Here is a 25441-nt window from a genome sequence, read left to right as displayed (position 1 = left end):
GGAGTTGCGGATAATGATGAGGATTGTCAGAGGATACAGCAGGATATAGATCGGTTGGAGACTTGGGCGGAGAAATGGCAGATGGAGTTTAATCCGGACAAATGTGAGGTAATGCATTTTGGAAGGTCGAATGCAGGTGGGAGGTATACAGTAAATGGTAGAACCCTTAGGAGTATTGACAGGCAGAGAGATCTGGGCGTACAAGTCCACAGGTCACTGAAAGTGGCAACGCAGGTGGATAAGGTAGTCAAGAAGGCATACGGCATGCTTGCCTTCATCGGTCGGGGCATAGAGTATAAAAATTACCAAGTCATGTTGCAGCTGTACAGAACCTTAGTTAGGCCACACTTAGAATATTGCGTGCAATTCTGGTCGCCACATTATCAGAAGGACGTGGAGGCTTTGGAGAGGGTACAGAGGAGGTTTACCAGGATGTTGCCTGGTCTGGAGGGCATTAGCTATGAGGAGAGGTTGGATAAACTCGGATTGTTTTCACTGGAACGACAGAGGTGGAGGGGCGACATGATAGAGGTTTACAAAGTTCTGAGCGGCATGGACAGAGTGGATATTCAGAAGCTTTTTCCCAGGGTGGAAGAGTCAGTTACTAGGGGACATAGGTTTAAGGTGCGAGGGGCAAAGTTTAAAGGGGATGTGCGAAGCAAGTTTTTTTTACACAGAGGGTGGCGAGTACCTGGAACTTGCTGCCAGGGGAGGTGGTGGAAGCAGATACGATGGCGACGTTTAAGAGACATCTTGACAAATATATGAATAGAGGGATATGGGCCCCGGAAGTGCAGAAGGTGTTAGTTTCGGCAGGCATCAAGATCGGCGCAGGCTTGGAGGGCCGAATGGCCTGTTCCTGTGCTGTACTGTTCTTTGTCCATTGTTCTCAAGTAGAGCTTCCCCCAAAGAGGATAATTGCACTGTGAAGTATTGGACTGAACTCAGTACAGTCCCTAGTCTATGCTGCTGGCTGACCTCACTATAATTGGATTTTAGGTGGAGGCACAGAATAAATCAGCCAAGGCACTCACTCCTCATCACTATCTAGTGGCCCGTCATTGACATTGGGCAAGGGGTGGGTGGGGGGGGGGGGGGGGGGGGGGGAAATCAAGGGTTAGGCACCACTTATAGCACCCCACCCTAAAAAGTTTGCTAATGCTGTCTAGACTTGAATATAAAGAATACTACTTGTACCACACTGTCCAGGGAACTGAAAATCAGCATGAGTCACTGCCTTGAGGAGGAGAAAACTGTTTCCAGTAGATAAGTAGTAGAGAACATTTCACCACTCCACCCTCACCCCAACAGTGTCCTCGTCATTAAAAGTACTTCACTGACTGAGAGGCACTTTGAGACATCCTAAGGTCATGAAAGGCACTATATAAATGCAAGTTCTTTCTTTTCCTTCTTCTATCACTCCAAACCTGTAGCTTCCACCCTTACCTCAAAAGCCTCAGCATCACCTACAATTTCCATCTCCCAACTCCCCACCCAATTCAGACATCACTTTGAATCATTTGACAATGTTGTACCCATACCTATGACTGTCAAAGGACTATACTTTGATATTACAAGGTCTCTTAGCACCCTGAGATCTTACCAGAGTGCACAGGGATCATTTTACCTGTGTAAACTCCGGATCCTGAGACGGATCACTGAAATCTCTGTACATTCCAACAGCTTTAAGATATCTCTCAATATAGCTCAGCTTATTTTCATCTCGGCCTTAAACAAAAAACAGAAAACATGTTAAACTGCTGTTGCTTTTTAGAATCTGAAAATATTTTAAAACAATTAAATGAAATGTTAGTATCAAAACACAAGGGGCTGGATTTTACCTTAGGCGGATGGGAATTCGCCACCGACGTGAAAGTCGGTGGTGAACCCGCTTCCGCCTAGCCCGGGGATCCATCCCGTATTTTACAGGTCCCCGGGCTTTAATTGACCCGAGGATAGACTTCCACCCACTTGAGGGAGGAGATCCCGCCTCAGTGAGCAGCCGGCCAATCAGCGGGCCGGCAGCTCTTAGTCCCAGCAGTGCCACCGGGAGCGGTGGCCACTGCTGGGACCACAGCCCAGCTGACGCCATGGATCCAGGAGTGAAGGTAAGTAGGGGTGGCCTCACCAGGGGGATTGGTGGATCGGTCCTTCCTTGGTGAGGCTGGAGTGGTCGTTTTGGGGGGGGCGTCTTGGGTCCCGGGGGTGGGTTGGGAGGCAGGGGCGGCCCTCAATCGGGCACCCTGTGCCCGACTGCCATAGCCCCACACCCCCGGGGTGCAGAATGGCCGGCAGCTATCGCTGGGCTGCCTTTCACTTCCCCAGCACGCCCGCCACAGGTAAAATACCCGTGGAGACAGGCGAGGGCCCTTAAGTGGCCTCTTAAGGGCCTTGATCGGCCTCGGGCGGGCAAGCCATTTTCCACCCGACGCCGTAAACTTGGCCAGAGGCAGAAGCGGGGCGGGTAGGCCTCCCGGAGCCTCCCGCTCAATTTTACGCCGCCCCCACACCGCCATCCAACCACTGGGGCGGCGTAAAATTCAGCTCGAGGTGACAATTGCTCTAATAAGCAACCAAGTTCTGCAACAGAATCTGTCAATGTACCAGATAGAACTATATAAAGACAAACAATACCTCACTAATACATAGTCACGTTAAATTTTCCCACAGCCGTAAATATTTGAATGCTTTTTCTTTTAAAATGAGGTTGTGACTTACTCCATTTCCCCAGATTCAGGCTGTACAGCCACAAACCTCTCTTGTGGCTAGGAGGGTAGCCAGTCAACCTGTTCCCAAGCCTCTGCAAATACAACTCTTCAACCAGCTACCAGAGAGTCTGAACACGCAGCAGCATGACAATGCTGTCCTCCTGATTTTCCTTACCTGCTCGAGACCAAAGATGGAATTCCAGTGGAATGGAAAATTAAATCCACCATCTTCTACACCAATAGCACCAACCATTGCTAGACCAAAACATTGCAGTGACAACGTGTTTTAATCTTCAGTTACAGTAATGCTAAACTTCCATTTCAGATATCAGAGATTTTCTCTGTGTCCTGGAAAAGTATTTATCCCTCTAGCAACATCACTGAAACAGATTATTTTTCCATTTTTCTCATTGCTGTTGAGGGAGTTTGCTGTGCACAAGTAGGCTGTTCTGTTTCCCTACAAAAGTGACAACACTTCAAAAGCACTTAATGGGCTGTAAAGTGCTTTGAAAATGGTAGAAAATTTACAGGGTTTATGGGGAAAGATTGAGGGTGTGAGACTATTTAGATAGCTTTTGCGAGGAGCAGCTTTGACAGAACGAGGTGCGGAGCGGACTTACAGCTGAGCGGTCAATTTCACTTTGACAGAACGAGGTGCGGAGCGGACTTACAGCTGAGCGGTCAATTTCAGTAAGTTACAAGTTAATCCCCTTTTGTTTCGGAGGACCAGGGGACTGCTGGGTAAGGGAAAACTATTTATTTGGGCAGTGGCAGTACCCGAGACACTACACGTATAGTGTCTCCCACCCACCCTCCTCCTCTAACCAAAAAAAAAGGACTCTGGTGTGTCGATAAGGTAAGCTTTTTATTTAAAAAGTTCAGTCCGTGGGATTGCTAAGCGAACAAGTTTTGACTTTTTTTTTTCGTTTGGTTTTTCAGTAGATTTGTTGGGAATCTAGAATAGTGGGAATGGAGGTAAAGGCAGTTGTATGTTCCTCCTGCAGAATGTGGGAGGTAGGGGTCGCCAAGAGTGTCCCTGCTGACTGCATCTGCGGGAAGTGCACCCAACTCCAGCTCCTCGCAGACCGCGTTAGGGAACTGGAGCTGGAGCTGGATGAACTTCGGATCATTCGGGAGGCGGAGGGGATTATTGACAGGAGTTATAGGGAGGCAGTCACACCTCAGGTAAAAGAAGTAGGTAGATGGGTTACCGTCAGGGGAAGGAAAGGGAACCAGCAGGCAAGTGCAGGGATCCCCTGTGGCCGTTTCCCTCAACAACAGGTATACCGTTTTGGATACTGTTGGGGGGGACGACTTACCAGGGGTAAGCAATGGGGTGCAGGTCTCTGGCACAGAGTCTGTCCCTGTTGCTCAGAAGGGAAAGGGGAAGAGGAGCAGAGCATTAGTCATTGGGGACTCCATAGTTAGGGGAACAGATAGGAGGTTCTGTGGGAACGAGAGAGACTCACGGTTGGTGTGTTGCCTCCCAGGTGCCAGGGTACGTGATGTCTCTGATCGTGTTTTTGGGATCCTTAAGGGGGAGGGGGAGCACCCCCAAGTCGTGGTCCACATAGGCACCAACGACATAGGTAGGAAGAGAGATGGGGATTTAAGGCAGAAATTCAGGGAGCTAGGGTGGAAGCTTAGAGCGAGAACAACCAGAGTTGTTATCTCTGGGTTGTTGCCCGTGCCACGTGCTAGCGAAGAGAGGAATAGGGAGAGAGAGGAGTTGAACACGTGGCTGCAGGGATGGTGTAGGAGGGAGGGTTTTGGTTTCCTGGATAATTGGGGCTCTTTCTGGGGTAGGTGGGACCTCTACAAACAGGATGGTCTTCACCTGAACCAGAGGGGTACCAATATCCTGGGGGGGAGATTTGTTAGTGCCCTTCGGGGGGGTTTAAACTAAATCAGCAGGGGAATGGGAACCTAAATTGTAGTTCCAGTGTGCAGGCTGTTGAGAGTAGTGAGGTAGGGGATAAGGTTACAGGGACGCAAGAGGGCACTGGCAAGCAAGAACTTGGTTTAAAGTGTGTCTACTTCAACGCCAGGAGCATCCGGAATAAGGTGGGTGAGCTTGCAGCATGGGTTGGTACCTGGGATCCTGATGTTGTGGCCATTTCAGAGACATGGGTAGAGCAGGGGCAGGAATGGATGTTGCAGGTTCCGGGATTTAGATGTTTCAGTAAGAACAGAGAAGAGGGTAAAAGAGGGGGGGGGAGTGTGGCATTGTTAATCAAGGAAAGTATTACAGCGGCAGAAAGGACGTTTGAGGACTCGTCTACTGAGGTAGTATGGGCCGAGGTTAGAAACAGGAGAGGAGAGGTCACCCTGTTGGGAGTTTTCTATAGACCTCCGAATAGTTCCAGAGATGTAGAGGAAAGGATAGCGAAGATGATTCTCGACAGGAGCGAGAGTAACAGGGTAGTGGTTATGGGGGACTTTAACTTTCCAAATATTGACTGGAAATACTATAGTTCGAGTACTTTAGATGGGTCTGTTTTTGTCCAGTGTGTGCAGGAGGGTTTTCTGACACAGTATGTGGACAGGCCAACCAGGGGCGATGCCACATTGGATTTGGTACTGGGTAATGAACCCGGCTAGGTGTTCGATTTAGATGTAGGTGAGCACTTTGGCGATAGTGATCACAATTCGGTTAGGTTTACCTTAGCGATGGGCAGGGACAGGTATATACCGCAGGGCAAGAATTATAGCTGGGGGAAAGGAAATTATGACGCGATTAGGCAAGATTTAGGATGTCTAGGATGGGGAAGGAAACTGCAGGGGATGGGCACAAACGAAATGTGGAGCTTATTCAAGGAGCAGCTAATGCGTGTCCTTGATAAGTATGTACCTGTCAGGCAGGGAGGAAGTTGTCGAGCGAGGGAGCCGTGATTTACTCAAGAAGTTGAAGCGCTTGTCAAGAGGAAGAGGGCGGCTTATGTTAGGATGAGACGTGAAGGCTCAGTTAGGGCGCTTGAGAGTTACAAGCTAGCCAGGAAGGATCTAAAAGGAGGGCTAAGAAGAGCAAGGAGAGGACACGAGAAGTCATTGGCGGATAGGATCAAAGAAAACCCTAATGCTTTCTATAGATATATCAGGAATAAAAGAATGACTAGAGTTAGAACAGGGCCAATCAAGGATAGTAGTGGGAAGTTGTGTGCGGAATCAGAGGAGATAGGGGAAGCGTTAAATGAATATTTTTCGTCAGTATTTACAGTAGAAAAATGTTGCCGAGGAGATTACTGAGATACAGCCTACTAGGCTAGATGGGATTGAGATTCACAAGGAGGAGGTGTTAGCAATTTTGGAAAGAGTGAAAATAGATAAGTCCCCTGGGCCAGATGGGATTTATCCTAGGATTCTCTGGGAAGCCAGGGAGGAGATTGCAGAGCCGTTGTTGTTGATCTTTATGTCGTCATTGTCGACAGGAGTAGTGCCGGAGGACTGGAGGATAGCAAATGTTGTCCCCTTGTTCAAGAAGGGGAGTAGAGACAGCCCTGGTAATTATAGACCTGTGAGCCTTACTTCGGTTGTGGGTAAAATGTTGGAAAGGGTTATAAGAGATAGGATTTATAATCATCTTGAAAAGAATAAGTTCATTTGCGATAGCCAGCACGGTTTTGTGAAAGGTAGGTCGTGCCTCACAAACCTTATTGAGTTTTTCGAGAAGGTGACCAAACAGGTGGATGAGGGTAAAGCCGTGGATGTGGTGTATATGGATTTCAGTAAGGCGTTTGATAAGGTTCCCCACGGTAGGCTATTGCAGAAAATACGGAAGTATGGGGTTGAAGGTGATTTAGAGCTTTGGATCAGAAATTGGCTAGCTGAAAGAAGACAGAGGGTGGTGGTTGATGGCAAATGTTCATCCTGGAGTTTAGTTACCAGTGGTGTACCGCAAGGTTCTGTTTTGGGGCCACTGCTGTTTGTCATTTTTATAAATGACCTAGATGAGGGCGTAGAAGGGTGGGTTAGTAAATTTGCGGATGACACGAAGGTCGGTGGAGTTGTGGATAGTGTCGAAGGGTGTTGTAGGGTACAGAGGGACATAGATAGGCTGCAGAGCTGGGCTGAGAGATGGCAAATGGAGTTTAATGCGGAAAAGTGTGAGGTGATTCACTTTGGAAGGAGTAACAGCAATGCAGAGTACTGGGCTAATGGGAAGATTCTTGGTAGTGTAGATGAGCAGAGAGATCTTGGTGTCCAGGTACATAAATCCCTGAAAGTTGCTACCCAGGTTAATAGGGCTGTTAAGAAGGCATATGGTGTGTTAGCTTTTATTAGTAGGGGGATCGAGTTTCGGAGCCACGAGGTCATGATGCAGCTGTACAAATCTCTGGTGAGGCCGCACCTGGAGTATTGCGTGCAGTTCTGGTCACCGCATTATAGGAAGGATGTGGAAGTTTTGGAAAGGGTGCTGAGGAGATTTACTAGGATGTTGCCTGGTATGGAAGGAAGGTCTTACGAGTAAAGGCTGAGGGACTTGGGGTTGTTTTCGTTAGAGAGGAGGAGGAGGAGAGGTGACTTAATAGAGACATACAAGATAATCAGAGGGTTAGATAGGGTGGATAGTGAGAGTCTTTTTCCTCGGATGATGATGGCAAACACGAGGGGACATAGCTTTAAGTTGAGGGGTGAAAGATATCGGACAGATGTCAGAGGTAGTTTCTTTACGCAGAGAGTAGTAGGGGCGTGGAACGCCCTGCCTGCAACAGTAGTAGACTCGCCAACTTTAAGGGCATTTAAGTGGTCATTGGACAGACATATGGATGGAAATGGAATAGTGTAGGTCAGATGATCGGCGCAACATCGAGGGCCGAAGGGCCTGTACTGCGCTGTAATGTTCTAATTCTAATAATTCTAATAGCTCTTTCAAAGAGCCAGCATAGGCACAAAGGGCCAAATGGTCTCCTTCTGGGCTATAAGAATCTATGGATAAGTGCACATCAGTACTTTAGCAGCAGAACTACCTTCCCTATTAAAGTAAGGCAGATGAATAGGTAGAGATATATCCTAATTATTGCAATGTGCATTTAAAATTAGTTTCAATGTTCACACCTGTTTGTTCCAAGTACTTCATGCTTATTTTATCGACAGGAAAGAAAGCTGCTGTTGCCCCATACTCAGGACACATGTTAGCAATAGTTGCTCGATCAGCGATGGATAGTTGTACCACTCCTGGCCCAAAGAATTCAACAAATTTTCCCACAACCCCAACCTGGCGAAGATGCTTTAAAGAGAATAAAAACAAAAATTGTTTCATTGCATAAGTTAATAATGTTTGTTAACAATAACTCAATTGTTCTGAATCTAGTTCTTAGCACCAACTTAAGAATTTTGGGAGGTTAAAAAAATTACAATCATTTTATAAAAATATAATGCAAATTAGTAGCATTCTAACATTAAGTTTTAAATAACCTTATACAATACGACAACAGCTCCGTCTTTCGGGATACAGTGTACTTACTTTTGTGATTGTGAGGACTATATCCGTTGATGTTACCAAGGAGTGTGGGGTTCCTACCAACTTATAGCCAACTACTTCTGGAAGAACCATGCTGATGGGCTGACCCAGCATCACTGCCTCAGCCTCAATGCCACCCACACCTGCAAAGGGAGCAGTATACACACCGTCAGTGGGAATCAGTAACGCCACAATTCGCAAACATTGCAGGTGGCAAAACCCAGCTTGTAGGTGATGTTGCACAAGGTCGTGAGTTCAAGTCCCACTCCAGAGAATTAAGCACAAAAATCTAGCCTGATACTCCCTGTGCAGAATTGAGGGAGTGCTGCACTATCAGAGTTGCTCACTTTCAGATAAGACATTAAACCGAGGCACCGTCCATCATCTCCGGTAGACATGAAATATTCCATTTGAAGAGCAGGGGAGTTCTCCCTGGTGCCCTCGCCAATATTTATCCCTCAATCAACGTCACTAAAACAGAGCACAGAGTATCTTTCTAGGATTGTGGGGGGTTATTCCACTCTAATTTCAAGTTCCAGCTGCCTATTAACATCAATGGAGCTGCCGAAGAACACACATGGCTGTCAAAGTAATTTCCAGCTCAGGACTCCTTGCAGATGATACAAAACTTGGAAGCATTATGAACTGAGAGGAGGATAGTGTAGATCTTGAAAAGGACATAGACAAGTTGGTCAAATGGGCAGACAGGTGGCAGATGAAGTTCAATGCGGAGGAATGTGAAGTGATCCATTTTGATAGGAAGAACATGGAGAGACAATACAGAATAAAGGGTACAATTCTAAAGGGGGTGCAGGAGCAGAAGGACCTGGGTGGACATGTGCCTGTCATTGAAGGTGGCAGGACAGGTGGTGAGAGTCGTTAATAAAGCATACAGTATCCTGGACTTTATTAATAGGGGCAATAGAGTACAAGAGCAAGGAAGTTATGTTGAACATGTATAAGACACTAGTTCGGTCTCAGCTGGAGTATTGCATCCAATTCTGGGTGCCACACTTGAGGAAAGACGTGAGGGCAATTGGAGACAGTACAGAAAAGATTCACGAGAATGGTTCCAGGGATGAGGAATTTCAGTTATGAAGATTGGAGAAGTTAGGACAGTTTTCCTTGGAGAAGAGAAGGCTGAGAGGTGACTTGATGGAGGTATTCAAAATTATGAGGGGTCTGGACAGAGTTGATAGAGAGAAACTGTTCCCACTTGTGAAAGGATAGAGAACGAGAGGGCACAAATTTAAAGTATTTGGTAAGAGAAGCAACAGTGACATGAGGAAAAACCTTTACACACAGCAAGTGGTTAAAGTCCGGAATGCGCTGCCTGAGAACGTGGTGGAGGCAGGTTCAATTGAAGCATTCAAAAGAGAATTAGACAGTTATATGAAAAGGAAGAGTGTGCAGGGTTATGGGGAGAAGGCAGGGGAATGGAACTGAGGGAGTTGCTCTTTCAGAGAGCCGGTGAGGACGTAATGGGTCGAATGGACTCCTTCTGCACTGTAACGATTCTGTGAATAGCATACTCTTGAAATGAGGATCTTGCCTAAAAGGTAGCACAGAGTTTTTCGCCTGAGAGAGACAGAAATGGGGCTAGTATTTTGTACTCCGAGCTTTTCTGCCTCTTTTATTCAGTTTTATGAGTGTCTGAACAATGCAGGACTTCATGATTAAGGGAAGCATAACTATCCAAATATCCAAGCACTGAACCCCCACATTGGCTGAGTTAAATAAGAGTGCCTTTAGAATGTTTGGTGTAAAGCTCGTAACAGCTATTTGTCAACTGGGTTTGACTGTTAAGTTACAAGTGCAACACTACAGAAATCAAAGTAGTAGCACAGATCAGAGAGTAGCAGCAACAGTGCTGCAAACTAATGAGGTCACTAAGCACCAAGACCAGATTTGTCAGTGTATCCATCTAAACTTTTTCCTACAGGGTGCACTACATTTGAGCGAGAGTGCTTTAGGCAATGAATGTTTGTTTAGACGTTGCAGTGAACATTCAAGCTTTTTATCGTTGTGGTGACCCCTGTTCATGGGGGTTTCTGCTGAGACCCTATACTTGGACTAGGGAGGTAGACAGTTTCATTATGAGCCTAATGGGGAAGAAGTCAGAGTGGCACCAACCTTCAACTTCGTGTGGGTACAAAAAGAATATGAAAAAACAGACACATGGGGGTACTATTGTTACATTTGCAGCTTATTCCTGATTTCCTTTGCCCCATCATTGGCAGCCATGCCTTCAGTCCCCAATTTCTGAAATTTGTTCCCTAAAATTCTCTGCATCTCTACCTCTCACTCCTCCTTTAAGACGCTCCTTAAAACCCTACCTCTTTCCCCTGTCCTATTGCCTTATGTGGCTCAGTGTCAGGTTTTGTTTGACACTCCTGTGAAGCACCATTGGGTTTACTATGTTAAAGGCACTATGTAAATGCAAGTTGTTGATCTGAATAGCATTGGTGCATTTAAGGGGAAGTTAGATAACTACGTGTGGTAGAAAGGAATAGAAGGATATGCTTATAGGGTCAGGTAAAGTAATGTGGGAAGAGGCTCCTGTGGCTCGTAAACACCTCATCATTGAAACTGGCTACCTCCCTAGTCCAAGGATAGGGTCTCAGCAGAAACCCCCATGAACAGGGGTCACCGCAACGATGAGAAGCTTGAACATTCACTGCAACGACTAAACAAACATTCATTGCCTAAAGCACTCTTGCTCAAATGCATTGTCTGAATCGAATTCAAATTTTCTAGCTCTCCTGTTGTGATTTTAACCCTTCAAGAGCTATACTTAACTTAACAGTAGCACTTTTAAGTAATTGCATTCACACCAAATCCTCTCATGAAAGAATGGTCATAAATCCTGAAACATGACAGGGGTACCTAACATTTATTGGGATTACTCTCTGTAAAACTAGTCCAAAACATTTGCCATAAATGGTTTTGAGTTATGACTGATGAATTTTGATTCAAAAAAGAATCCTGCTCAATATTCAGATTTTTAAAAAAATTACGGAAAATTTAGAACCTACCTTTTAAGGAATACTAAATCTAAACAGTTTTTTGGAAGAATAGGAGTTAATCACTTGCCTAGAAAAATAATCAAGGTAAATCCCAGTCATAATCCTTAGTTAAGGCAAATGTTTAGCAGGTTGCTTACCCCAGCCGAGCACTCCAAGGCCATCGATCATTGTTGTGTGAGAATCCGTACCCACAAGACTGTCGGGGTAGTAGCATCCATCCTGATCAAACACCACCCGTGCTAAATATTCCAAATTCACCTGGTGGATGATTCCTGAGCCAGGAGGAATAATCCTCATGTTTCGAAAAGCTTTAGAGCCCCACTTTAGTTTAAAGAAAAAGGTTCAAAAAAGATTTTAAAGCTGAAGATATGTTTATCTCAACAACATCCATAGGAGCTAAATAATTGCTTATAATCCCTATCCCTTTAAATTTATTGGTGCTAAGAAGATCCCCCGTGGGGAACAGTACATGTTAGAGCATCAAATCACTGTTTTTTGGCAATCTCCCTTCTTAAGTTATCAACTGATGCTGGGTGTACGACTATGCATGCCTGTCCAAGCGGCCACACCAAGTATGAGCAGAGTGTGTTTGGGCAGTCTATTTGACTGTGAAGGCTTCACAGCTGCACCCAATCCTTTCCTCACTGACAACCACACATGCATTTCTAAGAGAGGTTGGTGGCAGCAAGAAAGAGCAGGTATTGCACCAGATTTTCTCCCCTCCACCGCCAGCATGGAGGCAGCCCAAGCCAATTTTAGCCTCCTGAGTATCAAACTGGCTGAGATCAGCCAACTCAAAAAACTTGGAGCTGACTCTGATACTTCCTGGCTTGTAAAGTTCAGCTGCATGTTGCCTTTGCCAGCTAAGCCATTGAGTGAGCACGAGATCATATTTTTATACTATTTTATCAAATGTCAGTATCGACCATCAGCCCCAACTGCTGGGAAGCAGGAAGGAAATTCTAGAATTACTGGATATAATCAAAAATTTATAAGAAAGCCTTTTCCCAAGCTCTTACATTCTGATGTAAACACACAAGCACAGCTCATGAGATTTTTTGTTATCTATGCTTATTCTCCATCGTGGGTGGAACTGGAAGATTTTCAGAATTCTAGTTCTCCCCCACCACCCACTCCACCTCTTCGGAGAATCTTTATTTCAGTTCACAAGGTCAAGATCATAATTCACTACATCCTCCTTCCCAAGCACATGAAACAGGAATAATACATTTTATTGCAGAGCAGTTAAGGAAACCACACAAAATAGGATACCTTTAAAAACTCAAATCTTTCTTTGTTTCTTTCAAATTCAATCTCTTGGTTTTTTTGCAAACTGTCCGGCCTGAAGCAAAAAAAAAATCAGAACTAGATTAGTTTCGGCAGCACGTCATGTGGCACATATATTTATCATGTGTACAGCACTCAAATATATCTAATAAAGTTACCAAACTAAATTGGGAGGGAGGAAACACACTGCAAAAATGGTCACCAATTATCACTGGCAAATCTCCTTCTATGCAACTTTACAGTGAAAGAATGATGATCAAAGATCGATCCCATCTACAGCACTAACCCCTAAATGCAACACAATCTATAACACTAAATTCTGAAAACTGATGTATCTCCTGACAACGCAGAGCATGCACAGAGCAATTGCCGACGTCCAAACATTTGCCAGTTTGCCAGTATGAATCCATGCATGTGCATGCCGACGTTACCAAACAATGGCGTCCAAGCATTGCCCCACCCTTCAACGGCCGCAATCGCCGCCTCCATTCCCCCAACAGTACCCCGCATCAGCCACTTGCTCCCCATCTCGCCCGCTGCCTCCCCTCAGCCACTCACTCCCATCCTCACTTCAGCCGCTCACTCCTCCATTCCACCCCACCCTCTCGCTCCCACCTCGCCGCGTTGGCCGCTGGCTCCCACCTCACCTCTTCCACCCATCGGCTGCTCGCACCCACCCTCGCTCCTACCCCCTCGGCCAATTGCACCCCACCTCACCGCTTCCCCCCACCACCTCGGCCAATCACTCCCCGCCGCCCGGAGAAGCACGGGGGTTGGTTGGCCGGGGGGGGGGGAGGGGATTAACAAGTGGCTGAGGGTGGAGCGAGGGGTGACGGGACAACACGGGGAGTGAATGGCTGAGAGAGGGGAAACAGCAAGGCTGGGACCAAGTGGGGGGGGGGGGGAGGAAGCGGGGAGTGAGTGGCCAAAGTGGCAAGGCGGGAAGCGAACGGCCGAGGGGAGGCAGCAGCGAGCAGACGGGCACGGGACGGAGCAGCTAAGAGAAGCAGCGATGGCAGGAGGGAGCACGGTACTGATAGGAGTGGGATGGAGGCGGCAATCGCAGCCATCGGGGGATTTGGGTTTTATTTGCTTTTCGAGACAAATTGAGCAGCGCCATCTTTATTACTGGCAGCTGCCGGAGACTTTGCAGACAGTGACATTTCAGTGGATGAGGCTTCATTTTCGCATGTGCCAGTACTGCGCTACCTAGTGGTTGCATTGCAAAGTGACTCCTAACAACGCAACGGCCTGCCGACCACATCAGAGTGCTCCAAACTGCATGCATGCACGGGAATGACAACATCATCGCGTACCCGCACCTGGTCCATCTTCGCGCATGCGTGATAAAGCGTCATCGGATATCTAGCCCCCCCCACTTGGCTGGAGGAAGCAGCTGAATGGGAGACTTTGAGGCTGGAGCTCTCCTCCCTCAGCAACTCGCTCCAGGCCTTGATGTTTCCACCCCTCAGCCACTCGCTCCAGACCACACTGCTCCCCCCCGGCCGATTGTTCCTCGCTTCGCGCCACTCAGCTCTCCGGCTGCTCACTCCCCGCTTCCCTGCCGCCCACCCCCTCCAGCCACTAGCTCTAGGCCGTGCTGCCCTTCTCGGCCACTCGCTCCTACGTCACCCCTTGCAGCCCGCCTTGCTTCTGACCAGAGAGCGGGGTGGCGCGAGCAGGGAACAATTAGCCAGGGGAGTGGGGGGGAGCAGCAAGATCTGGAGCGATCGGTTTGGCGGCGGGGGGGCGGGGGGTGAAGCGGCAGGTGGGGAGGAGGGGGGAGAAAGGCCAGGGGGGCGGGAGCCAGTAGCTGCGTTCAGGTGAAATCAGTCCTGGTCTGTCATATAGACGAATCACAATAACGAATTGGCAGCATATTTTACTTTCTGCCAGATTTTCTTTTCCATCGATCGGGGTGCCAATTCACTATCTTCCAATGGAAATTCAATCATAAAATTCCTTTTGTATTTAATAGGATTACTGGAATATTAAATGGATCTGAGGATTACAGTTAGTATCCTATAACTACATAGTAGTATATTACTGGACTTCCATCCAACTTAAAGTAAGGTTAGTTTGCTGGAACAATCTAGCCATAAGCATTTCCTGTGATAAATTGAGCAGCGCTATCTTTAATCCTGGCAGCTGCCTGAACGTCACAAACACTGACGTTCCAGTTGAAGAGCCTGCATTTGCGCATGTGCATGTACTGCACCACCTAGTGGCTACATGGTCAGCAAACCCAGCCGATATTTTATTCCCATTCCACGGCAACATGAAGAGAATGATATTGTGATATTGCAATTAATGCAGGTATTACAGTACAATGTGTTACTCAATTTCACACCATGAGCCTTTAGCACAAATCTGCTAGGATTTAAATATCCAGTTGAACGGTGTGATTATTTCCTATTCTATTAAAATGATACTGGAGCTAAAAGGGTTAATATTATGAGGACAGATTGCATAGACTAGGCTTGTATTCCCTTGAGTATAGAAGATTAAGGAGTGATCAAATTGAGTTGTTTAAGATGATTGAAGGATTTGACAGGGTAGAGAGAGAGAAAATATTTCCTCGGTGGGGAGTCCAGAACAAGGGGATAGGCCATTCAGGGGTGATGTCAGGAAGCACTTCACACAAAGGGTAGTGAAAATCTGGAATTCTCTCCCCCAAAAACCTGTTCAAGTTGAAGATCCAATTAAAAATTTCAAAACTGAGATCAATAAGATTGTTAGGCAAGGGTATTAAGGGTTACAGAATAGCGGGTAGATGGAGTTAAACTACATGATCAAAACCATTATCTGACTGAATGGTAGAACAAGTTAGAAGGGCTGAATGGCCTCCTCCTGTTCTTAAATGGTCAATTGATGCCACAAAAAAGTAATGCAGAAGAAATGTATATAGCTCATTCGAAGAGAAAATATGCCTTCAAAGGGTTACTTTCAGAAAACACAAATTCCATAGGATAATAGATGCCTCTCATGCCAGTTACACCTTGAGGGAATGGCACTTTTGACTGCGATGGAGCACTCCCGACATGAAATGGCACACACAAAATGGCTCGATTTCCAGAGTTCCAATGGTTTTGTAAAACGAGATTTTTGGGAGTCTTGAAATCTGTTGTTAGATTACATGCTCCCTTCCTCTAGCCCTCCAAACATACCAAACCAATTAGTAGGTCCACAAGCTTATGTCTCAACCCTACCTCATGCAGTGACGGAAGCATTCCAGCGTGCAGAACCGATTTTGTCTCAATCATCTGGCTTGCCCATTTCTGAACAGCCTTGATGTGTGTTTTTTTGGTATAATTTAGTAGGAACAAGACCAAATGCTAAAATAAAAATCATGTTGCTCCCCTCGCCTGATATTTCCTGGTCTCTTGCTGATCTACCTCAGTCTTACTCTAAAACCTCCACCATGGGACATTTCATCTCTATTTAATGCTCTAGGATTCATGGCACTAGACTCAAGCTGCACGTGTACTGCCAGCTTTGATGGCTTCCGTTCAAATGTAATTCCATCCCCTTCCCCTTTTGTCACATATAGCTGAGTCTTTGATCCTTCCTAGAACATAGCATGTAAATGGAAAAAAGCCTTTGGCCACAAACCTACCTTATTAATATTTAACAGTACATTTTAGCACATCAAATTCTAGGATTCAGGAAGCTGCAAAATTTCCCCAAACCAAGGCACTTATTGTGTGCAAACCGCCAGAAACTACGTGCAAACATGAACACATTTAAAATGTTGGAGAGAAAAAAAACTTATTTCAGAAAGAAGGCTAATGTCTGTTCAAACAAGTTCTCTGATGTGATTGTAAATATAGATCAGCAGTATTCAATTTAGCCTATCAGCAGAACTCTGTAATTAAATCTATAGATTATCCTATTTTTCCACTTCCCCAAGGAGCCATTCGTACTTCAATACATCAAAGTGAGTCTGCTATCTGAAAAAAAAAACTGGCAAGTGCATAGATCAAGACTATATTTAAAAAAAAAGCAAAACAAGTCACGCAAATCCAAACTAAAACCACTATAAATAGATTAATGCTTTTAGGAAATTAGCCACATTTATGTGAACACAAAACAGATGGCCTTTTTTAAAAAAAAGAAACAAACAGAATGGATTAGAAGAGGACAAACACTCAAGTAATCTACAATAAAGATGTAATGTGCTGCACGACTTTTAGAAAAGGGGTGCCAGCTCTGGTGACCGCCAACACAGAATTCTGAAGATCCACACACAACTCAAGCAAAAGTGACTCAAAAAGCAAAAGACATTTCTATGGGTAAAAAGTAAGGCAAGTAATTTGCTATTCCTCAGAAACGTGCATTTTCACTGCTTCTGGAACTTACACAAATCTGACACTCAGGCAACTAATAACGCTACACGCAGTTAAGTATATTAATTGTTGCAAGATGTTATGCAATACCAAATTGCTTGCCCTGGTTATAAGTATTCTCCTCCTCTGATTCTTAAAACACCTAATTTTCAATTCAATGTAAAATCAGATATATGCAGGCATTTTATGTGCAATTATAATTGCTTTGTACATTACACAAGGTAACAATTGAGTTTCAAAGCAGTTACATAACCGTTGTCATTTATTGGCAATTAACTTGAAATACAACAGTAGATCTGAAAATTTTAAACCTCATCTCAACCGGAATTAAGTAATCATTTTCTGCTGACCTTTTATCATTTTACATCTACAGCGGAATCCTGTTCTATGCACTCAGGACACGCAAAGTAAAACTTGTAATGGGATTGACTGGGCTATTACTTGTTATGCAAGGAGCAGAAACAGTGCTTGGCAACAGTATCCACATTTCAGCCCAGTAAGAACTTTTTTTTAAAAATCAGGACTATGCCTAACTGGATTTAATGGTTTGCTGGTTAGTTACCACGACTTAAATAAATATTGGTTCATGTGATATTACATAAGAAATAGGAGCAGGCGGTAGGCCATGCCCCTCGAGCCTGTTCCGCCATTCAGTAAGATCATGGCTGACTTTCTACATCAACTTCACTTTCCTGCCCAATCCCCACATCCCTCGATTTCCTTAGTGCACAAGAATCTATCTATCGATCTTAATCTTGAATTTACTCAACAACTGAGCATCCACAGCCCTCTGGGATAGAGCAGTCCAAGGATTCACAACAATTTCTCGTCATCGCAGTCCTAAATGACCGATCCCTTGCCCTTAGACTATGACCTCCAGTTCTAGACTCTGCAGCCAGGGGGAAACCAGCCTCTCAACATCCACCCTGTCAAGCCCTCAAGTAACTATCCATGATAATTTAAAATCTCACACTTTGCACAACCTGACTTCCTGTCGTCACAATCGTCAACTTACCCCTTATTATAATTCCCAATGTCCACATTAATGTAAACACGTTATGCCATAACCAAAGTGTGGCTAGTCTGTAAACATGGTCAGGGAGATCTTCTCTGCAAATTTTCAGAGCCTATAGACAGCACTCTAAATTTTCGGCAATTATAATTCCATCATAAATTTTAGCCATTTCTTCATGGCAATTTATCATTTTATATTAAAATTTGATATATTTTCCCCACAGCACAGAGAGTTCATCAGCCTTAGCCTTGCTTTCCACCCTGTTAAATGCAATATAAAAATAATCAAATTTTATACTCTTCCCCGGACTCCTACATTTCAGTTTTTGGTCAATGTCTCCAAACCTGAGAATGATCAACTTCGGTAGACTCCCTGCAAGGACAATCTGGTGGGCCACCAGTTTAGAAAGGCATTCTGCACTCCTTTAGATCCTGGCCCATCCATGAGCATGCAGTGGAACTGAAGATTACATTTTTTTTTCCATTTTCTCTATTAGCAATGCAGTGAGGGGCCAACAAGTAGGGTATGATATATAAAGCTCTTAAGACAGCTTTCCCACTGTGCTGTACTTAAAAGCATATTTACCAGAGTTGGATTATGGTAAGTGATCGACTCAACCTGACGATTCATCTTTTGTGTCATTGCCTGCACAGTGTGCCCACTATTCAAAGGATATGTGCACTCTATCAGAAAGAGCTCTACAAAATCAGATTTGGTATTTATTGTACTTTTGGCAATAAACATTTCAAGTTAAAAACAGCTAAAATTACACAATTAAGATCACTTTCACCTACATGACAGCATTAATTTACAGAATTTGTCTTGCTTTTTAAAATTTCACAAAGTAATTCAAAATCCTTTATACACCAAGGACACTCAAACAGGAGCTATGAGACTTTTTAATTGCAACGTACCACCTGTTGAAATCTACTTGGATGGAGTGATCAATAACCAAGTCTGCAGGACAAATTGGATTGATTTTCTCTGGATCTCCTCCCAGTTTTTTCACAGCATCTCGCATAGCAGCAAAGTCGACCACGGCAGGCACACCACTGTGAAGAGAGTGAATATTTACAGATGTTGATTATTTTCACAGAACTTGCCCATTATAAAACCATTTCTTCACTCAAAGGATTGTGTACCTTTCGAATTCTCTACTGCAGAGCTATGGATGCTCAGTTATTGAGCAATTGAGCATATTCAAGTCAGAGACTGACAGATTTTTGGATGCAATGGGGATAGTGTGGAAAGAAACAGTTGAGGTATAAAATCTGCTACGATCTTACTAAATGGCAAAGCAGGCTTGAGGGGCTGAATGGCCTATTCCTGCTTCTATTTCTTATAATCGTAGAACATAAGAAAGAGGAGCAGGAGTAAACCATACGGCCCCTTGAGCCTGCTCAGCCTTCAATACAATCATGGCTGATCTGCCTCAACTCCACTTTCCCACCCACTCCCCACATCCCTGGATTCCCTGAGACACCAAAAATCTGCCTCTCAACCTTAACTATATTCAACGATAGAGCATCCACAACCCTCTGGGGTAGAGAATTCCAAAGATGTGCAAACATTCAAGTGAAGAGATTTCTCTCTCATCTCAGTCCTAAATGATCAACCCATTATCCTGAGACTGTGCCCATGTTCTAGATTCACCAGCCAGGGGAAACAACCTCTCTGTCTATGCTTGTCAAGCCCCTGCAGAATCTTGTATGTTTCAATGAGATCACCCCTCATTCTGCCAAACACCAGAAAATGCAGGGCCATGGGGATCGAGCCGGGGAGTGGGACTGACAGCATAGCTCCGAGGAGAGTCGGCACGGACTTGATGGGCCAAATGGCCTCTTTCTGTGTCATAAATGACTCTAAAGTATATGTCCAATTTACTCAGCCTCTCATCATCGGACAACCCTCTCATCCCAGGAACCAATCTAGTGAATCTTCGCTGAACCACCTCTAATGCAAGTATATCTTTCCTTAAATAGGGAGGCCAAAACTAGCGGCCTACTTTAGGTTGGGAAAACGAACCCGATCGAACCACCATGGACCCGAGCCCGACCCAAGTCCCTCGGCTTTTGCCCCAAGCCCGACCCTACCCGGCCATCCGTTTACTCACCTCCCGACTCGGAACTTCCACAATGCTGCCGCGCATGCATGATGACGTCATAGTGATGTCATTCGCTCACTGCGCAGACTCAGTTTTGTCCCAGACTCCCAGCTCAGGTAAGTTTTTATTTTTAATACTTACCGGCACAGCACTGACCCTGCGTGTCCAGTCCGACCTGACCTGGCTCAACCTGGACTCGGCCCAACCCGACCCACGCCTGAAAGCCAGAGCCTGAACATGGGCCCGACCCGACCCCGACACGTCAGGTCCAGTCAGGTTCGGGTCGGGTAGCAGGCCTCTCGCCAAAACTAAGCACAGTACTCCGTGTGGTCTCACCAAAGCTTGAAACATTATAGCAAGATTTCCTTACTCTTGTACTCCAATTCCCTTGCAATAAAGGCCAACATGCCATTTGCCTTGCAAATTCCTTGCTGTACCCACATGGTAACTTTGTGTTCCTTGTACAAGTATACCCAAGTCTCTATGATCAACATTTCGAAGTTCCATGCCTTTTAAAAAATATTCTGCTTTTCTATCCTTGCTACAAAGTGAATAATCTCACACTTCCCCACATTATACTCCATTTGCCACTTGGTTGCCCACTCACTTAACCTGTCTATTATCTCTTTGTGTCCTCCTCACTGCTTACATTCCCATCTAGCTTTGAATCATCAGCAAACTTGGATACATTACTATCGGTCTCTTTATCTAAGCCATTAATATAAACTTTTTGTGTGGCACCTTATCAAATGCCTTTTTGAAAGGCAAATATACATCATCTTCCAGTTCCCCTTTATCTACCCTACTAGTTAAATCCCCAAAAAACTCTAATAAATTTGTCAAACACCATTTCACTTTCATAATACCATGCTCTGTCTGATTATACTATGATTTTCTAAATACATTGTTAAGATTTCCTTAATTATAGATTCCAGCATTTTCCCAACCACTGACATCAGGCTAACTGGCCTGTAGTTCTGTTTTCTCTCTCTGTCCTATCTTGAACAGCAGTGTTACATTTGCTAACTTCCAATCTGCCGGGGCCATTCTAGAATCTAGGGAATTTTGAAAAATCATAATCAGTGCATCCACTACTGCTGCAGCTAACTCTTTTGGAACCCTAGGATGCAGGTATCAGGTTCTGGGGATTTGTCAGTTTTTATTCCCTTAGGTTTCTCCAATACTTTTTCTCTGCTGCTGTTAATTACCTTAAGCTCTTCGCTCTTAATAGCCGCTAGGCCACCCTCAAATTACATACCAGAAGTAGTATCTTCTATTGTGAAGACAGACAAAATATTTGTTCAATGTCTGTCATTTCCTCATTCCCCATGACGATTTCTCTTGTCTCTGCCTCTAAGGGACCAATGTTTACTTTAGTTATTCTCCCTTTTATGTACTTGCAAAAGCTTTTACAATCTTCTTTTATATTCATGGCTATTTTACTCTCATATTCTACTTTTCCCTGATCATCAATTTTTTGGTCACCTTTTGCTGGTTTCTAAAGCATTCACAATCCTCAGCCTTACTCCTGTTCTTTACAACATTATAAGCCTCTCCTTTTAATCTAATTCTATCCTTACCTTCCCTAGTAAGTCATGGGTGGATCTTTCTCGCTGAGTTTTTGTTTTTAATTGAATGTATTTTTGTTCAACATTTTGAATTGTTTCTTTAAATATTTCCCTATGTTTATTTACTGCCATATCTTTTGGTCCATTTGCTCAATCAACCTTAGCCAGCTCTCCCCTCATACCTATGTCTTCTTAACCATGTCCAACCTTTCCTTTCTCTTCAAAACAGAGAAATAAGTTATGAATATCTTAATTTTACCAACAGAATAAAAATGCGTCCAAGGTCCAGAGGTCTGGGCCTGCTTTTAGGATACAGGTTCTACAAAAAATATCTTCATAAAGACCACAGGACTGATACAGGAAAAAAGGAAATGCCACAGTGGCCTTTCTAGGCGGAACTCCACGTATGGCTCCCTGGTGTCCTCTAGTAACAGAAGCTAGCTATGACATTACTGAGTTACTTTATGGTCAGAAAAACTGAATAAAACATTAGCATTCGCTCCTTTTACCTCTGGAATCTGGGTTCAAATCCAACGCAGACTGAAGGAATGAATCTAATCTCAGATTTCACATGATTTGCCCACAAATGTTGGCTGTTATGCTCTCAAGCATCTTGCAAGCCTCAGATCACCACTTCTGGGAAGTTCCTGGATTATAATCTTCAGGTTTAGACCCGAGCCAACATGGATTCTCCAAAATTCAACAGGTTTTGAATCACAAATTCCTGATCAGGCTTGAATTAAACTCCCAGGCAAGTCCAAATCCAATCACCAAAACAACTGCGGCAGCAAAGTCTGCAGTGACCAATATGTTCTCACTCTGTCCATGTACACAAACGGAATCTGTTAATGCTATAACAACTGTTCCTCGTCTGCTCATGTATGCATACTGCTGCCCCACCTGTGGCAGAGTGTGCAGATCCAGAATTGGACTATTCAGTCACCTAAGGACCCACAACCCTGGAGGGGAAGAAAGTCATCCTCGTTCCTGAGGGACTGCCTAAGTCGACGACGATTGCTGCCACTGGTACCCAGCACACTCCTGCCCCTCTAGCTATCTCCGATCTGCCCCATCGCGTCTCCTACTTCATCTTCTGTCCCTCCTCTTCCTGGTTTCTGCTTTTCATACACCCCTCTCTTCTCCCAGCCTATCTTTCAAGCTCATCTCCTCTGGTCAACCTCACAGCTCTCTCCGTTCTGCATCGTCCTTTGTACACGCTGAAACATGCGCCACTGACTCTCACTGAGCATCAAGTTGTGCTGCTACTCACCCAACTCTCCATCCAGTACATTCTTCTCAACAGTCACCCTCTCCAACCTCATCATCCTCTTAGCAAAGCTCCTTCCCCTGACAATTATCCAGCAGCCCACCCCATTCCACATCAGCCTAGCAAACTATCTGCCTTCTTGCAAGCTAGGTCATCTATTTCCAGAACCTCATCCTGAATGCGTGCATCCAAATTCTAGACTTCACTGAAACTTAGCACACTGATGCAACTTTTCCTTTCACCAAGGTCACACCAGGCTGTATATTTCACTGGATCTCCCACTTGGATTTAGCCCTAGTTCTCAACCTGGCCCATCCTCAAGTCCCCAGCATTTCCCACCAGATGTTTGATCCTAACTGGGCATAGCTGAGAGGCAATTAGGCATTGAGGGTACATTCATCTGTACGGAATACCCTCCCTTAAGTGCTGGATACATCAAATAAAACTTCGCCTCATATCTTTTACTTCAATTTTATTTAGATTTATGCTCAAAACAACAACTAGTTTTGTGATATACACTACCTAATGTGCAAATACCATCCAGAAAACACAAGGGACAAGCAAACAAGTGTTTAGACAGGAAAGAATTGATTGGTTATGAAAAAAAATACATAGAACAGGGCTATTATCAATTCTAGGTACAACTGGGACAAAAAAAAACATTTTTCTTGTTTCCAAATATAATCTGTGTGTTATCGGGCGGCACAGTGGCGCAGTGGTTAGCACCGCAGTCTCACAGCTCCAGCGACCCGGGTTCAATTCTGGGTACTGCCTGTGTGGAGTTTGCAAGTTCTCCCTGTGTCTGCGTGGGTTTCCTCCGGGTGCTCCGGTTTCCTCCCACATGCCAAAGACTTGCAGGTTGATAGGTAAATTGGCTATTATAAATTGCCCCTAGCATAGGTAGGTGGTAGGGAAATATAGGGACAGGTGGGGATGTGGTAGGAATATGGAATTAGTGTAGGATTAGTATAAATGGGTGGTTGATGGTCGGCACAGACTCGGTGGGCCGAAGGGCCTGTTTCAGTGCTGTATCTCTAAACTAAACTAAACTAAAACTAAGGTAAACCCTGATTGAATTTTATGCTCGACCCTTTTTCTTTTTACCACCTACATTTCAGCAATGCGTTGTTTTACGTTGAAGCTACACTTACGTGAAATCCTGCAAGATAACACGAGCAGGTTTAAAAGGCACTTCAACACTTTTGTGTTGCGTCACCTTCCAGTTCAGTATGTTTTCAACATCATCTTTTTTCACAAGAAAACTGTCACAGTTTCTGATTGCTGCTTCCAGAAGTACTCGGATGGAGAATGGCAAACGTGCTAGTGAGAGAGAAAAGAAAAGTCATCTTAAAATAACTAAACATAACCATTACAAAGTATAAATTGCATGAGCAGCAGAAACAGCTTTAAGAAAGAGATGATGGTTAGCTAAGTATTAACAGGATTGTTAATTAAAGAAATAGTAGCTAGGAGGAGGGGAAAAAAGGTAGAACAAAAACAACTTCAGTCTTGCTGAAAATAGAGACATTTTGTCAAAGTTTTTCATCTTGCACTCATCAGGACAATTCTCATGAATACCAATGTAATGGAAAGAACAAATTTGCATGTACTGGAAGTTACATATATTAATACACAGAGCCATGTTCTTTGCAAACAGAAAGAATATGTACACACATTGCGCCTGTTTCAGCTAAACAAAATAAGTGACAGCCATTCACTGGTTCATTCCTCGGGGGAATGCCTTGACCAGAGTCAAGCTACCTGGTTTAAATTTCAAACAAAGCTTGGCAGTTAACGGTCTATCTCCATAAACTGGTGCATTCTCCATGGCAACACCTCTACCAGAGTCCACTTGCCAACCACTCAGCACTCTCTTCTCATACAGTGTAAATTTGTTGTTTCCCATACATTGGTATCCTTTCAGATTGTCCTGATGAGTGCAAGACGAAAAGCTTTGACAAAATGTCTCTATTTTCAGCAATACTCAAGTTCTGTACTACCAAACAACTATTTGTAAACAACTTCCATTTATATAGCACCTTTAACATGATGAAACATCCCAAGGTGCTTCACAGGAGCGTTATCAAACAAAATTTGACACCAAGCCACATAAGGAGATATAAGGACGTGCCGACGTGTAACAAAAAGAATGGACAAAGAGGTAGGTTTTACGCAGCATCTTAAAGGAAGAGAGGGAGATAGGGATGGAGAGGTTTAGGAAGGGAATTCCAGAGCTTAGGGCCTTGGCAGCTGAAGGAACAACTGCCAGTGGATGAGGTGAGCGAAACAGATGCATCTAGTCTTTATCAATGAAACAAAAACAAAAATAAAAATAAAAAGGCCTGAGGCGAGGAAACAGAAGTAGAGAAACTAGATGCTGCAGTGGACTAGACATGTGGCTTTCAATTTTGTGATTTGGGTTCAAAATAAGACCAAAGGAATGAAAGTCTCCACTTAGCTGTTTCAATATTAGGAGACTGCAGGATGGTACTACAAGTAGAAAAAATATTGCACTGGTGCAGTGGGAGGTGAGGTACAGTGTTGGAAGCAGAGGGAGTATTACCCCATATTTAATTAACCTAGCGGCTATACCTATAGCTGGAATGCTTGATGCCAGTAAGTGCTTTATGTTAAGCTTCAGAAAGCTTGTTACAGAAGG

The 25441-nt window shown here is 44.5% G+C and overlaps 1 protein-coding gene across 4 annotated transcripts in view; it reads right to left on the bottom strand.

Annotated features, from left to right (window-relative positions):
• aco1 (aconitase 1, soluble) overlaps positions 1 to 25441 on the bottom strand; it is a 91282-nt gene that overhangs the window by 25184 nt on the left and 40657 nt on the right. For all 4 annotated transcript variants that reach the window (XM_068030621.1, XM_068030622.1, XM_068030619.1 and 1 more), the window contains 7 exons: positions 23934 to 24102; positions 18758 to 18895; positions 12468 to 12537; positions 11333 to 11516; positions 8173 to 8312; positions 7764 to 7935; positions 1628 to 1728 (listed from right to left, as the gene is read on the bottom strand). In XM_068030621.1, coding sequence (XP_067886722.1) covers positions 1628 to 1728; positions 7764 to 7935; positions 8173 to 8312; positions 11333 to 11516; positions 12468 to 12537; positions 18758 to 18895; positions 23934 to 24102 — 974 coding nt within the window. The remainder of the gene's footprint in view (positions 1 to 1627; positions 1729 to 7763; positions 7936 to 8172; positions 8313 to 11332; positions 11517 to 12467; positions 12538 to 18757; positions 18896 to 23933; positions 24103 to 25441) is intronic.

Source organism: Heterodontus francisci, chromosome 4 (genome assembly GCF_036365525.1).
Source record: "Heterodontus francisci isolate sHetFra1 chromosome 4, sHetFra1.hap1, whole genome shotgun sequence".
Classification (NCBI taxonomy): Eukaryota; Metazoa; Chordata; class Chondrichthyes; order Heterodontiformes; family Heterodontidae; genus Heterodontus; species Heterodontus francisci.
Note: the sequence above shows the minus strand (reverse complement) of the source record. Positions and strands in the feature narration are given on the sequence as shown.